This window comes from Macaca nemestrina, chromosome 3 (genome assembly GCF_043159975.1).
Source record: "Macaca nemestrina isolate mMacNem1 chromosome 3, mMacNem.hap1, whole genome shotgun sequence".
NCBI classification, from domain to species: domain Eukaryota; kingdom Metazoa; phylum Chordata; class Mammalia; order Primates; family Cercopithecidae; genus Macaca; species Macaca nemestrina.
Window position 1 is genome coordinate 30,595,915 of NC_092127.1, and position 15,377 is coordinate 30,611,291.

Below are 15,377 nucleotides of genomic sequence, written 5' to 3' on the forward strand. Positions count from 1 at the left end.
ATCTCTCCCCATTATTTCCTTCAATTGTATATGAATCTAAATTTACCTCAATTATTTGAGATAATTCAATAACTGACATAATCACTTGAACACAGTGTTAACTATATAAATCAGAAGGAAGTCTAATGACTGTATATATAAAAGGGAATCCCAATGGCCAAATTTGGGACAATTTGAGAAGCAAATAATGATGGTAATGTAGCATTAAAAAGTTTAAGAAAGAAAATGATTCCACTTAAAAAATAAAATAAATTTTAAAAAATAATGAGTCTTAAATCTAGAATGAATTTTTAGGAGAAATCAGATAATCACCATAGTACCATAAACCTCTCAGATCCATTGATTGCTAGCTTCTAAGAAAGTTACTATCAGGCCTTCCCAGAATGACCTAATGATTAGTTCTTGTTCAGTGTTCTCTATCTTTCTTCTTAGTTTTTATGTCGGGTGGAAACAAATACCATGAGCTACAGAACAGAAAGGTGCCAAGGGGCAGATACTATACTGTGTCGGTTTGTCAACTAAACTGCAAATGGCAGCAAAATGTAAATTTTTATTCACTTATTTTAATTCTAAAGCTCCACAGTCCATTATTTTCAACCTGTGGAAGGAAAGCAATGAGAAACAATAGCCAGAGGAAGAGGAGTTTAGTTCCAATGACAAAACAAAGTTCCACTTCAAGTCATTGACACTAACTCTCCCAAAACACTTCTTATACATAATGGATATTAAAGTACAGAAGAGGTGGAGCCAGGACAACTTAAAATCCAAGAACCAAGCTGTTCCCTCCACAAAAAAAACAATAACCCCACCACCACCGCACCCAGGGTAAATTCTTTCACAGACTGGAGGGAAAAAGGAAACAGCTGAATATAGCAAGAAACACACCCCTCTTAAAATTCAGTAGGTGGTGGCAATTTTGCATGTGAAAACAGGGGTGGTTTTTTTTTTTCCTGAAAAAATAAAAATCTTAACAGTCAAAATAATGTGGCAATAAACTTATTTTTCTTCCCACAATGACTGATATAATCACTTGAACATAGTTTTAACTACATAAATACATATAAATATATATATATATTCTAGCTCCGATAAAGCTACAAAAGATCAAGTGTATGTACTACAAATTCCTTCTCCTCCTAATTTACCAATATCAGTTAATTTATGTAAACAAAAAATGGCATAGAGGAGTAAGAAACTGTTCTCAAAGACTCAATGCCATCATTACATTGTGCCATCACGAGTCAATTTTGAGTTTTTATATAAATAAGTTCATTTTTGCCTGCTTAAATTTAGAAGTTCTCCAACTCTTCCAAATGATGAAATGTTTGGAAATCACATTATCATTACAGAGTAAGAAATATATTTAGTGTAACTATACGGTGGTGTTTTGGGTTTTGTTTGTTTTTTTTGAGACATAGTTTCGTTCTTGTTACCCAGGCTGGAGTGCAACGGTGCAATCTCAGCTCACTGCAACCTCTGCCTCCCAGGTTCAAGTGATTCTCCCGTCTCAGTCTCCCCGAGTAGCTGGGATTACAGGCACCCACCACCACGCCCGGTTAATTTTTTTGTATTTTTAGTAGAGACGGGGTTTCATCATGTTGGCCAGGCTGGTGTCGAACTCCTGACCTCAAGTGATCCACCTGCCTCGGCCTCCTAAAGTGCTGCGATAGAGGCATGAGCCACAGCACCCAGACTAGTTTAACTATATGATGAACCAGATATTTCAAACTAGATTCCCAGAATGTACATGTAGAAGATACTAATGTTTAAGTGAAAAAAATAGTGTGAGAAATCTTACAAATCAAGAATACTATATTCAACAACTTGGATTTTTTTTCCCATGAACTATGAAATATCCATGATCATCCTGTGCCATAATTAGGATGCACTGGTATAATTCAAGCATAGTTTTAATATAATGAGATATAAAAGGTACACACATTCAGCCAGCCTGTCCAGTAGATTCTACTCCTGCAATATTTCTAATCCATCACCACTGTGTAATTCAGCCTCCCAACCATCTCAAGCCAGGAAAATGAACACCAGTCGTTAACAGAACTCTTGATCTCCTCCCTACTCTCACAAACCATAAGCTTCTAAACGCCAGTAATCATTCCTCATCCCTTCCTCAGTCCTCTTGTTCCCTGCACACTCAACAAACATCTACACATGTCGTCTTACCATGTGTGCTACTCATACGACAGTAGGTCAATCTGGAATACACTTCATGTCTGCTAGTTCACTGGTAAGTGAATTCTTACTCCCCTACGACTCAATACATATTCATCTAGGAAGTCCATATCCTCTTCAGTGCTGTCATAGGATAGGTGTTATAGCACTAATGAATTACAACCTACTTATAAGATAACAATAGATTAGTGAGTTACTTAAGGGACACACATTTCATCTTTGAATTCCCAAGGCCTGTTAAATAATAGATATTTTATAAAATATGCTATAAAGAGGACTAACATTAGGCATTACACTAAATAATGTACTTTCACTTAATCCACAAAACCTCAGAAAGCTATTATCATTTTACCGACAAAGAAACTGTTACCAAAAATAGAGTGAAGAGAAGGAATATCCCATAAAATACAGATTATTAAGGACCAATAATTTTCAGTGGTTTCCATATCTCCTAAGTCTAAATCAAATTTACCTTTTTTAAAAATAGAAACGGGGCCTTGCTATGATGCCCAGGCTGGTCTTGAACACCTGGGCTTCAAGAGATCCTCCCACCTCAGCCTCCCAAAGTGCTGGGATTACAGGTATGTGTGTCACCACTCCTGGCCAAAGTTACTTCCATATAAAATTTACAAAAAAGGAGTAATTTTTTTTCCTCATTAAGTTTTCATATGAGTCAAGCAAAATCAGAGTTTTTATTTCTAGAAGGTTATCATCTCATTATTTCAGATAGTCCATTTATATCTGAGGCATATCCCATTACAATTTTATGTTACTTGAATTTCAAATTATCACCAATGGACTAGGTGCAGTGGTTCACACCTGTAATCCCAGCACTTTGGGAGGCTGAAGCAGGAGGATCACTTCTGCCCAGGACTTCATGACCAGTCTAGGCAACAAAGCGAGACCCTCATCTCTACAAAAAATTGTTTAAATTAGCCAGGCACAGAGGCATAAACCTGTAGACCCAGCTAGACAAGAGGCCGAGGTGGGAGGATTATTTGAGCCTGGGAGATAGAGGCTGCAGTGAGCCCGGGCAACAAAGCAAGACCCTATTCCAAATATATATTTCTCTCTCTCTTACCAAACTTGGTCTGTGGCCACACCATCCTGAAAGCACCCCATCTCATCAAATATGACCAAAGAAAGACCTTATTGTGATTCTTTGAATCATCCAAAATCTACCCAAATAAGTTTTTTTCAGGTCCAAAGTAAAATTTAAATGAAAAACTGCAGTGAATTTTCTTGTGACGCAAACAATATTTTCTTTCAAAACCGAGATTTAGAATAACAGTGCATCCTTCCTTTCTTAAAAACAGTGAGATTAAATGATAGCAATAAGAAGTCATAACTAGTTTTGATTTTATGTTCCTTCTTGAGAGAAAAACCAAGGTGGTCATCTTCTCCTTAAAAAAAAAAAAAAAAAAAAAAAAAAACCTGTGAAATTCCAGCATTTGGGAATGACTGCACCTGCATTAACCAGTATCCGCATACAGCATTGCAGTTGGAGAGATTTTCATTTTGAATCTCAGCCAAGATATGCAAAGCTAATAATGGAACTGTTAATTACTAAATGTTTAAAGGGTTATTTGAAGGCGACTAAGGTTCTATCAATATTGCAAGGAACGTTAATATTTTTTATCATAAATTTAAGTTCTCATTTGTTCAAAGTCACATGCCAACAGAGTTTGAAGTTCATGTTTCCGTTACAAATGTATTTCTGTACCAAGAAATTCAAATGTCATTGTGATGAAATCTAACTGCTTGTGGCCAATCATTTCTTTATGAGATATGCTTTTTAAATGGCATACAGATAATTTAGTTGTATTCTATGAACAAAAACTACTTGAGAAACAAATATTACTAAAGCCCCAAAATGGGCTAAAATGCAATGAAAGTATAAGCTGACAAATACAAGTCTGCTTATAAACAATGGTAAAAAGAAACTCAAATGGAAAATTTAACCATAACAGACACAATTCTTCCAGTAGATTTGAAAGTTAAATATTTGTCAGATACTCTTTCATGCCGTTTCTCATAATTTACAGTTCTCTGGGCTAAAGTTATTTTTTTCAGCCCTCTCATTATGACTCAAGATGAATTCTACTGAGTGACTTCGCAATGAATTAAGTCCTGTATTCTTTATAACACATTAATGGGTTAGTAACTACATCAAAAGTTATAATAGCCAAAAAAAAAAAAAAAAAGTAAGATTATTAACTAGGAGGAGATGGGGTGGGGGTTATTTTACACATAACATTTTTAAAAGTAACTTTTACAACTAGCTAAAAATGCATTACATTAGGTCTTTAAAGAGAGGAAACAATTTTGCAATAGATGTTTCACCTGAAAAACCAAAAACAGTATGCATTTAAACACTCTACAGAAGCAATTTCAAAGGGCCTGAACTCAACAAGTTAATAAAATGGTTTAGAAAAATCATTTTATTGTATAAGCCTTGGGGGATAAAAGCTGTTTGTAATTTATTTACAATCTTTTACTTCACCAAATTGCCTTGGTGACCAAGCTTCTCATTTAAGTGATTAAAGACATAAACCCAAATAATTAAATAAAGCAATTACTTAAGAGTTGAAAAACTTAAGAGTTTTTCAACAGAGGTGCACTGAGAAGTATCAATAGAATGTTTTCAGGGCTCATTATTTTCAAGGAAGTTTGTTATTTAGAATACAATGCCCCATTGACTAGAACTCAGCCAGGTTTCCAGACACACAATATGGGATACACATTGGATTAAAGAGTTTTTTCCTCCTCTCAGAATATCAGGTGAAACAGTGATAGTCTCTTGAAACTGAACTATGTATAACCTGGCTAAAACTTCGATGATAATTTTTGGTATTTTTCCTTACTCTTCCCCCTCTCTAAAGATATAACCAAAATGTGTTTCCATTTTCCAGGTGGACATGAAAAGCTCCCAGTTTACGAAAGTTCCTAGTACTCTTCCCACCCCCAGATTCTCTTCAAGCCAACTTCTTAGGTTACACTAATGACATCAGGATTACTTCTAGGCAACTGATTGACCTAAATGCAAAACTATGTTTTCACGGAGCTTGGGAAATGAATGAGGCCGGCAAGACTTTAAAAAACAAATAGAATTGAATAGCAGAGGAAAAAAAATTACATATGTTCCCCAATTCTTTTCCTTTTGCCTATAACGAGAATCACACAAACTCCTTTATCGAGTCTATCCTCAGAAACAGAAAGAAGCACAACAGCAAACCTTTCCTAATTCCTGTCCTTCTGTTCATGATATCAAGCTTATTTAACAAGGTTGCTTTTCTAATATTAAAAATTCTAACTCACAAACATTTATAAGACAAGGCTGTATGGAAAATCTTCCAGCGTTCCATTAACAAAGCATTCTTAACATAAAAAGTACCTTCTACAAAAACTTTATATATATAACTTTTGAGTAAATTTCAAATTTTTAGAAGATTACTCCTGGCCAGTCAGGTAAAGATGGAAAACGTTCACATTCTGAACAACTTTCTCTTGAAAACAAATAAACATGGGGTTTTGTAGTAATAACCAAACGAACATCAAAGTTAATAGGGCTGACACTTAGGAATGTTTGAAATGTTTGGTAGGTTTCCTTATGTTTACTTTTTCTATGACGGTCTGGTGGGGCAAATGTGCTGCTTTCCGACTGTCAATAAAGCTTTCATGTCGTGGGGTTAGTAGTAGCTGGCGCAGGCCAAGTTTTGTGTTGGGTCAGTTTTTACTCTATTCTACACAACTGGCAGGGTAACAGGAAAGTTTAACAGTTCATTTACTTGACACGGTCGGCCCACAGTCACAGTGGAGGTTTTGTCTCTTCTAGTCTTATTTGGTGACCCGCCTCCCAACCTGATAGTAGGTTTTAGTCATTGTTATTCTTCTAACTAATCAACCAAATGCACCGCTTCCCCCTCTCTAATTTCCACCAAAGGCCTCTGACATCATTTTCTGACCAGCCTTGGTAGGTTCCAATACTCTCAGCATGCGTAATTTCACTTGGCACTTAAAACAATATTCTTGAAAGGAAATGAAATATCTCACTGAAATCTGCTTTTCCTTCACACTGAGACAGGGAATGTGCATTTTCAGATGCAGAAGACTGATCCAACTGACAATTTTAAAACAAATAAATGAGAAAGACACAGGAGAGGCAGCGCGTGCAACACCAAGAGAAGAACAAGATCAAAGCAGGACATTCCTTGTTGGGATAAAAATAGTCTTTTAAAATGGGAACTTTCTGGAGACACTGAGATAAATTTTCTTGTAAAATTACAGCCATCTTCCACACGTTTGATAAGTATGTGCAATCTATCCATGATCTCCCAGATGTGACAGCTCCATCAAGGAAAATGAAAAATCAAAAACGGTACCAGGTGCCATTCTTGGGGCTTGTCCAAAAGCAGCCAGGGGAAGATTATATTTTATTATGTTCTCCCCACAGTAAATAATAATCAACATGAGAGAAGGAGAGCATTTGGATTTGAACAGATGGCATCCAACACCTAACAAGCGAAGCAACACTTTCAAGCATTAGATCCTAAACGTCTGATGGTCCCAAGGATCAGGAGGGCTTATTTGTCTTAAGAGGGTTGGCAGGCAGGACCTCCTGTAGTCACCATCCCAACGCTTAGGAATATGCGTCATTATCCAGTCAGCAACTAAAAGGGGAGAAAATTAAGCTACCACATTTTCATAAAATATCCCCCTCTCCAGTAAAACTTGAGACAACCAAATCCAATCCTATCAGCCGCTACAAGTAAGAGAATAAGCCTGCAGGTAAACAAATGTATAAAGGTTAACAAACTTATCTAATTTTGACAAGGTTGTGCAACACCAAAAGAATCCGCAGGGTGCCCTTCCCGAGGGTGTATTTGAACATGCCTGCTCTGCAGCTATGTCTGCAATTTAAACTAAAAGCATTAACCTAGCTATTCAACTTTTTTTTCTCTTCAATTGAAAGCAGTATCCTTCGAAAAACAAAAGCAAAACAGTAAACTATACATAAACACCTCAATGTTTTACTAGAAGGTCAGCACGGATCTGTCTTTAGCACAACCGTACAGGTTTCCTCCTATACCTTTCAAACACCACTGAACTCCAAGGGTCACTTGCAAGGGGAGGAACGGATCTGAAGTCAGAGGGAGCGAGAGTCGCTGGCCGAGGGGAGATGAGACCCCAACCCCTGATATTCAGAGGCCACCGAGGGCGGCCGGGGAGAAGGAAAGCTAGAGAATACACACACACACACACACACACACTCTCACACTCTCTCTCTCTCTCTCTCTGTCTGTCTCTCGGCGGGGCCACATGGGGGGAAAGGTCAGTCATGGGTAGGGGAGCGTTAAGGAGCAGAATGTCAAGGAGAGGGAAAAATAAAATAAGGATAGGCGGAGTAAAAGACTCGGAGGTGAGATGCCTTTGGCAGTTGGGGGTCCTAATGCAAGAAGTGGGGTGCTCCGGGCGAACTGTGTCAGGAAGGAGGTGGGAGGACAGGGGCAGACGCAGCCTGCGAGGCAGAAATCCGGCCAAGTGCAGGCGGCCGCCGCGTTCTCACCTGGGGGGTCCTTTCAGGGGGGTTCTTCATCACCGCCTGGCGGAAGCTGTTATCTACGTAGGACGCCATCTCCCCACTGGGGGCCGGGCTGGGGCCGCTCCGCACCCTGGCCGGCCTCCTCCCGGCCCAGCGCCGCTGCTGCCTCCGCCCTGCGCGCTGCGCCCGCCCGCCCGCGGCTAATCAGCCAAACCGCGGCGACGGCGGCGCGGGGCCCGCGCGGGGGGGGCGCCTTGGCTGGGCCCGGCGGCAGGGAGCGCGGCACAGGCGCGAGGGGCGCTGGACGCAGCCGGGAGGGTCGCGGCGCCCCTAGGCTGCCGTGCGGTGCGCCCCGCAGGCGGAACTCCTCTTCCTCCTCCTCCTCCTGTTCCTCGCCGCTCCGCCGGCTCCCTCCGGCCCAGGCTCGACACGCCTCCCCAGATCCACTCGGGGGACAGTGGCGGCTCCTCCTGGCCCCAGCGAGCCCGAGTTATTTTTAGGGAGGTACGAGTGGCAGTGGGGAGGGCTGCGGGCAGGCGGAGCCTCCTCCCCCACGGCGCTGAGGGTCGCCCCCTCCTCTCAGGGGTTTGTGCCGCCGCCCAGGGGTCTCCGAGAATCACTTGGATCTTCCGCGTCCCCAGTCCTCGGGCGCTCGGGTGCCTCGGCCGCCGGTCGGGAGGACGGACCGGGTGGGTCTGGCTCAGGTCCGGGCGCTGCGAAGCCCGATCGCCTCGGCCGCCGCTTCTGGTCTCTGTCTACTGGGCTCGGCCGTCCCTCCCGACTGCTGCTGCATCCCCTCGGGCCGCCCAGCCGCCGCCGCCGCCGCCTCTGCTGCTCGGGCCGCCGCTGTGGGCTCCGCCGCCGCCGCCTCCCCCCATGAGCGCGCCCGGAGCGGAGCTGCCCCGGCGCCGGCGCCGGCGCCGCCGCGGCCAGAGCACCCGGCCCGGGCTGCAGCCCTCCGGCCCAGTCGCTCTCGGCAACTTTGTTCCTCGTCTGCGCGGGGCGGGGGAGGGGGAAGAGGGGGCCACGGACAGCCCGGGTTTGGACTCCCGGCAGCGGGCGTCCGAGGGCCAAGAGCCGAGCGCCGCGAACCGCGCACAGCCCCCTCAGAGAGAGTGTTTGGGAAGCGGCGATTCCCCTCCTCTTCCTCCGCCTCTTCCTCCTCCTGCGCCTTCTCCGGCCGCCGGAGCCGCTCCTCAGGGAGGAAGCAGCCTCCGGGGCTTGTTGCTTTGTGCTGCAACCATGGTGAGGAATGAGTGACAGCGCGGGGGCGAGTCGGCGGCCGCCGCATCATCGCGGGGCGGGGCGGCCCCGTCGCGCCGGGTCCCGCCTCCCCGCTCCCCGCCCGCCGGCCGGCCGCGCCCTCGCGTCTGACCAGCACCTTCGGTGGCGCCCAGGTGAGCAGCGCTCGGGCCGCTAGGGGGTCGCGGAGCCCTCGGCCGGGCTGGCGGGTCCCTCGCGCGGCCTGGACCCGAGGAGGGGGCGCAAGTCCTGGTGCCCCGGCGAGAAGCGCAGGGCTTTCCTCACGCAGTGCCCCCCCACTGTCTCACGTGCGCCCCCTCCCCACACCCGACGCGCCCTACTAGGAGACCCAGCCGCGTCGGGTCGCCGCTCCCCGCCAGCTCCTGACGCCACGCCGCCGCCCCGGGACTGAAAGCTAACCCCGGGCAGAAGACCGGCCCACCAACGCGGGCTGTACTGGGCATTCTTTTGGAGCCCAAGAGTTGGGTGCGAGTTGCTTATGTGGCGATAAATCCTCTTAGGATTTATTTTGCTTATTTGTAATTTGCTGCACCCTCCCCTGCTTTCCAAGCCCACTCTGGCACCTCAGACAGTAAAATGACCACGAAATTAGGCAGAGAGGTTTCAACACCAGACCCACTACCACCCCTAGACCAACAAACACTCCAGATTTAAAGGGGATCACTCCTTAGCGACGGACCAGGATGTCAAGTTCTGTGACATAATCAGAAACATTTATTGGTAGATCTGGCTCTGCCTTGGACAGAACAAACCACCTCCTCTAGGTGCTCAAATTTCCAAACCAGACTCACTTGGTGCAGAAACAATACCTGGTCCTTCAAGATGTCACCGCTCCTGCTGCTTCCCTCAGCTCCCCTCCTCTCCTTGCCCTGGCCACGTAGAGGTGTGTAAGATCAGCCCAAGCATCGGGGACCACTCTGCTGTTTTCGTCCCAGGGATTTATTTTTGTTTGCTCCCACCCCCCATAAGTTCATATTTTGATATCTATAGAGACAATGAGTTTTATGTATGAGCTACTACATTGAACTTTCATCAAATTTTCAAACATGTTTGTCAACATCTAGTTTAAACACTTGGAATAGATTGTCAGCTAACATTTTGGGGTTCCTTAAGTCACCTGTGTGCACTAAACAGCTTGTGTGACTTCCTAGCGAAGGCACTGTCCCTGCCCAACCTTGTGAAATGGAATCTGAGTTACAAATTGTGTCTATAGACCTTTTTATATTACTCTTGCTGTAACTGCTTCTCTATATTTCTCTTTCACCTCTTAGTTGAGCCCCAACATCAAATTCTCTATGACATAGGCCACTACCTTGAAAGCAGAGGAACATGAATAAGTGCCAGTACAGCTCTGAAAAAAGAGAGGCAGATAAAAGAATTCAAACCCAATGAAGTGAAAAAATATAACTGACATCTCCACCTGGTGTCTGATAGACATCTCAGAATTCACATGTGCAAACCAGGCTCCAGATCTCCTGTCTCCGACACCCACAACCTTCCCCATCCTCTGTTAATCACATCTACACTATTCTCATTGCCCGGATGAAAACCTTGACTTCCTTGACTCCTTTCTTTCTGTTATACCTCAAAAGTGACCGTAAAAATCGTCAGCTCAACCTCCAAAATACCATATCTGAACTCTAACCTCTATCTGCCACCTCTACTGCCATGACCCTGGTCCAATCCAGCATCATGTTTGGCCAGCACTTTGTCATAACCACCCACCTGGTCCCCTTCTTTCTTTTTTTTTTTTTTTTTTTGAGACGGAGTCTTGCTCTGTAGCCCGGGCTGGAGTGCAGTGGCCGGATCTCAGCTCACTGCAAGCTCCGCCTCCCGGGTTTACGCCATTCTCCTGCCTCAGCCTCCGGAGTAGCTGGGACTACAGGCGCCCGCCACCTCGCCCGGCTAGTTTTTTGTATTTTTAGTAGAGACGGGGTTTCACGGTGTTAGCCAGGATGGTCTCGATCTCCTGACCTCGTGATCCGCCCGTCTCGGCCTCCCAAAGTGCTGGGATTACAGGCTTGAGCCACCGCGCCCGGCCTGGTCCCCTTCTTTCTAACCTTGCTTGCCATACAGTTCATTCCAACGCAGCGCCAAAGTGTGAATTCTTTTCACTTCTTCTCAAATCATTCCTCTGCTTAGCTCCCCATACCACTCGAGCTAAAAGCCAGAGTCTTTACCATGGCCTGAATGACCTATGGACCTTTATTTCTCTGACATCTTCTCCTACTATTCTGTTCCCAAGCACATTAGCCTCCATGCTGTCTCTGAAACAGTAAGCAAATTCCAGTCTCATGACCTTTCCATCTGCTGTTCCCTCTACTGCGTGGATTATCTCTCCCCCTCTCCCCACCCCACTTGCACCCACAAAAACAAAAAGAAAAATGCACACACACAACAACCAAAATATAGAATGTTGTTCCTCCATTGTCATATCTTTGTTTGAATTTCACCTTCCCTGTAACTCCATACACTCTGGTTATCTTCCTTGCTTTACTTACCACCTAACATACTATATATTGTACAGGTGCTCACCCACTTATGATGGGGTTACATCCTGATAAACCACTGTAAGTCACAAATATCGTAAGTCAGAAATGCACTTAATACCCTGATAAACCCATTATAAAGTGGAAAAATCGAAAGTCAATTTCTTGACCATCATAAATTGAGAACCGTCTATACTTATTTATTTTATGTATTGTTTTATCCCTCCACTGTAATGTAAGCTTCTAAGTCAGGGATGTTTGTCCCTTTTATTTACTGCTGTATCCTCAACACAAGACAGGCAGCCAACAAATATGTATTAAATGGATACATGAAGTAGTTCATGTTACCTTGTATTTGTATGAGATTGTTACATACATTATCTTCCTTGTGTCCCTGGTTGGCGGGAGAAGACTGGGAGAGGAAACTTAACCTCTCTGAGCCTGTTTTCTGTTTTATAAAAAGAGAGTAAAAATTGAATAGTCAGGCCAGGCAAAGTGGCTTACTCCTATAATCTCAGCACTTTGGGAGGCTGAACCAGGAGGATAGCTTGAGGCCAGGAGTTCAAGACCAGCCTGGTCAACATAGCAAGACCCCCACCTCTACAAAAACGAAAACAAAAAGTAGCTGGGCATGGTGGGGTGCACTTGCAGTCCTAGATACTCAGGAGGCTGAGGTGGGAGGCTATCTTAAGCCCAGGAATTCGAGGTTGCGGTAAGCTATGATCACACCATGGCACTCCAGCCTGAGTGACAGAGCAAGACCCTATCACAAAAAAAGAAAAAGTTGCATACCGTGAAGATTTGTGAAGATCCAAGATAATACATGCAAAGTGCCTTTGCATAGTGGTTTAACAACAGTATATACTCAATAAATGGTAGTTGTATTTAAGATTATTCTCATCATTGCAATCTTCTGAGGCTAGTGGGACAGTGTTTTCTTATTTACAGGTGAAGAACTGATGCTAAAACAAGCTACATGACTTTTCCTAGTTCCGGGCCTGCCTTTCACTTTAGAAAGTTCTGGAGCCAGCTAACAAATGGGGACCCATATAGTCTATCGTAAATACTAAAAGCTACAAATTAACTGGGGAAGTACTGCTGCAGGGAGTACTGGTGTCTGGTCTGCAACTGGAATCTCTTTTTCTTTCCATCTCAACTTCGTCCTATCCCATGGAAAGGTTCACACATAAGAGGACAACCCAGCCGGGTGCAGTGGCTCATGCCTGTAATCCCAATACTTTGGGAGGCTGAGGTGGGCGGATCACGAGGTCAGGAATTCAAGACCAGCCTGGCCAATATGGGGAAACCCCGTCTCTACTAAAATACAAAAATTAGCCAGGCGTGGTGGCGTGCGCCTGTAGTCCCAGTTACTTGAGAGGCTGAGGCAGAAAAATTGCTTTTACCCGGGAGGCAGAGGTTGTTTGCAGTGAGCCGAGATCAAGCCACTGCACTCCAGCCTGGGTGACAGAGTGAGACTCCATCTCAAGAAAAAGAAAAGGACAACCCAGCCTACACATCTAAGTGATATCACACCTCTCAAAAAAGCCAGTCCTTGGTGATTCCTCTGGCCAAGGGCCAGCCTTGGAAGATGATGGCAGGGCAGTCAGGACCAGGCTTCTAGGTGCTCAGAGAGTATGGAACTCCTTGCCCCATGGGGAGGGGGGATGCTAGAGGGGACCTTCTACACCAAACAGGAGTGCCTCTCTGCCAGATCTCACAGCGAGAGTTATGAATTCCGGTTGCAAACCCAAGTCTTTTTTCTCTGTGTGCTCTACTCTGACATTGAATTACATCAATCACCTCAGGTAAGACATAATAGTATGTGCCATCCACCAACAAAATGACTAACTCGCTGTCACCTTCTAAGCTATCATTTAACTTCAATTAAAGCTAATTTTCACACTATGTATAACCTACTTATCTACATATGTCAATAATGCATATCACCACTCAGCATCTAGGACATCAGATACTTGGCATGCGTTGCTGTTTTATTAACATTTGAGCACCAGTAATGTGCTAGGCACAACCTGGAAGACAGAATTAGACAAAGATCTGCCACTCTGCCAATTAGGCTAAACCAAACTGTGTCAACAAACCATAATCAAAGTAAGCCATCTATTATGCTGCCTCATAAAGGCAAGTGTAAAAATGAGAGTTTCTTTGTTCTGTTTCTACCACCATCATATTATCTAGAAAATCATTAGGGGATAGGAAGAGAGACAGAGCACTGGGTTTTAAGTTCAGAAATACTTTTCAAGTTCTGGCCTTAATATCATTCTACTTGTAACTTAAAGAGCTTTGATCTTTCCAACTGTAAAATCTAATACATCCCTAAATATATCATGTGGGTTAGACATTTAGGGTCATCTTTAAAAGTGAATTAAAATATTTGTTTTAAATTCCCATGAGTCCAGCTATGCCCAAGATTAGGGAGATTTTACATACATAGCCATTTTGTTTTAAAAACACGTCGAGCCCTTACTGCTCCATCAATAAATATTTATTGTGTGCTTTCCTGTGTGCCAGGTACTGATCTCCATGCCTGGAATACCAATAATGAATAAGACAAATATGGTTCCTTCCCTGGCCTCCTGGGAGCTTGTTCCATGTGCCAAGCATTGGTTTAATTTACTCACCTCTCCTACAAGGAGGGTGACGATGATAGAAAGGATCCAGGAAACTGCCCTCCTCTGCTAAGACAAGAGATTCCTCTCGTTACTGCTTTCTCCAGTTGTTACAACCCTCTCAAGGCAAGATTTCCAGCTGAGAGAAGTTGGATTCTGTTGAAGACATTCCTCACACCACTCCCCCTTCCCTGGAAACTTTTTTTTTTTAAAGCATTGTTTTGCAATTACTTTTACCCTTGCAGTCAAGTCAGTAAGAATCTCAGGAGAGTGGAAGGGTGTCGTTTACACAATGTATCATTCTCAGTGAGCACACTCCACTAGGAAATACTGTATTCACCTACAAGTAACATTCCAGAGAGTCTCTAATGGGGAGTACAATTACAGACATTCAGGGAGAGATACAGTGAGTTCATAAGATAGATCTCAAGATGAAGTGTATCAGAAGCACAGGTAGAGTATCAGACTATTCATTTTGATTGTACAGGAATCATAACATTCAGAGTTGAGGATGCTGCCACAGAACTATTCTAACATAGAGGTCAGGTAGATGTTTCGATATTTTGGAACTGATTCAGAAAAAGGAAACCATCTCCCCCGATTTATCAATATTATTACCTAGGTTCTGCCCTGGACATAATATAAAATAAAAATAAATCAAAAATATACACACTAACAAAACTGTTCTATTCAGTTACACTATTGTATCCCTCACACTGACATAACTACTTTCTTTAATTGATTTGTTTGCACTTGAAATATAGGGCTAGTGGTAGAGAGCAACCTTTGTATTTCCCTTATTGTGAGAAAGCTGATGCTGACATTTCTAAAAGGAAATGCATTGTTAAACTTGTAATCCACTATCAATTCCTTCTATTGTTATGTAGTATTTGGCATTTATTTTTATAAATTGGCCCACGGGATGATGGTCCAAAATCATTTGGCCGCTTTAAGGGGAGTAAAGGAGTTTAGGTAAGAGATACAGATTAAGGGCTTTTTTTTTTTAAAGCCTAAAAGCAGGTAAAATTAAGAACTTTATTTTAAAATCCAACAATATAAATGCACTACATAATCCAAGAGTATTTAATGCACAGATCTTTTAGAGCTTACACTAGATATCATGAAAGCTCAAGTTCGCAATTGAAAAAGAAAAAAACCTCCCATTTCCAACATGCAGAGTTAACCCATTGAGAGAATTCTGTCATCACAGAGCATTGTACAAGATGGTATCTGGGTTTTTCCAGTTCTGTTAAGGTGATTATACAC

At 43.6% G+C, this 15,377-nt stretch overlaps 1 protein-coding gene across 6 annotated transcripts in view; it reads right to left on the reverse strand.

Annotated features, from left to right (window-relative positions):
* Positions 1 to 7,909, reverse strand: part of LOC105488645 (Rap guanine nucleotide exchange factor 2) — a 259,652-nt gene extending 251,743 nt beyond the window's left edge. For 4 of the 6 annotated variants that reach the window (XM_011752894.3, XM_011752890.3, XM_011752891.3 and 1 more), the window contains exon 1: positions 7,757 to 7,909. In XM_011752894.3, coding sequence (XP_011751196.2) covers positions 7,757 to 7,825 — 69 coding nt within the window. In that variant the 5' untranslated portion in view covers positions 7,826 to 7,909. The remainder of the gene's footprint in view (positions 1 to 7,756) is intronic. The other 2 variants (XM_011752893.3, XM_011752892.3) reach the window with 1 other exon arrangement.
* Between the last annotated feature and the right edge of the window lie 7,468 nt (positions 7,910 to 15,377).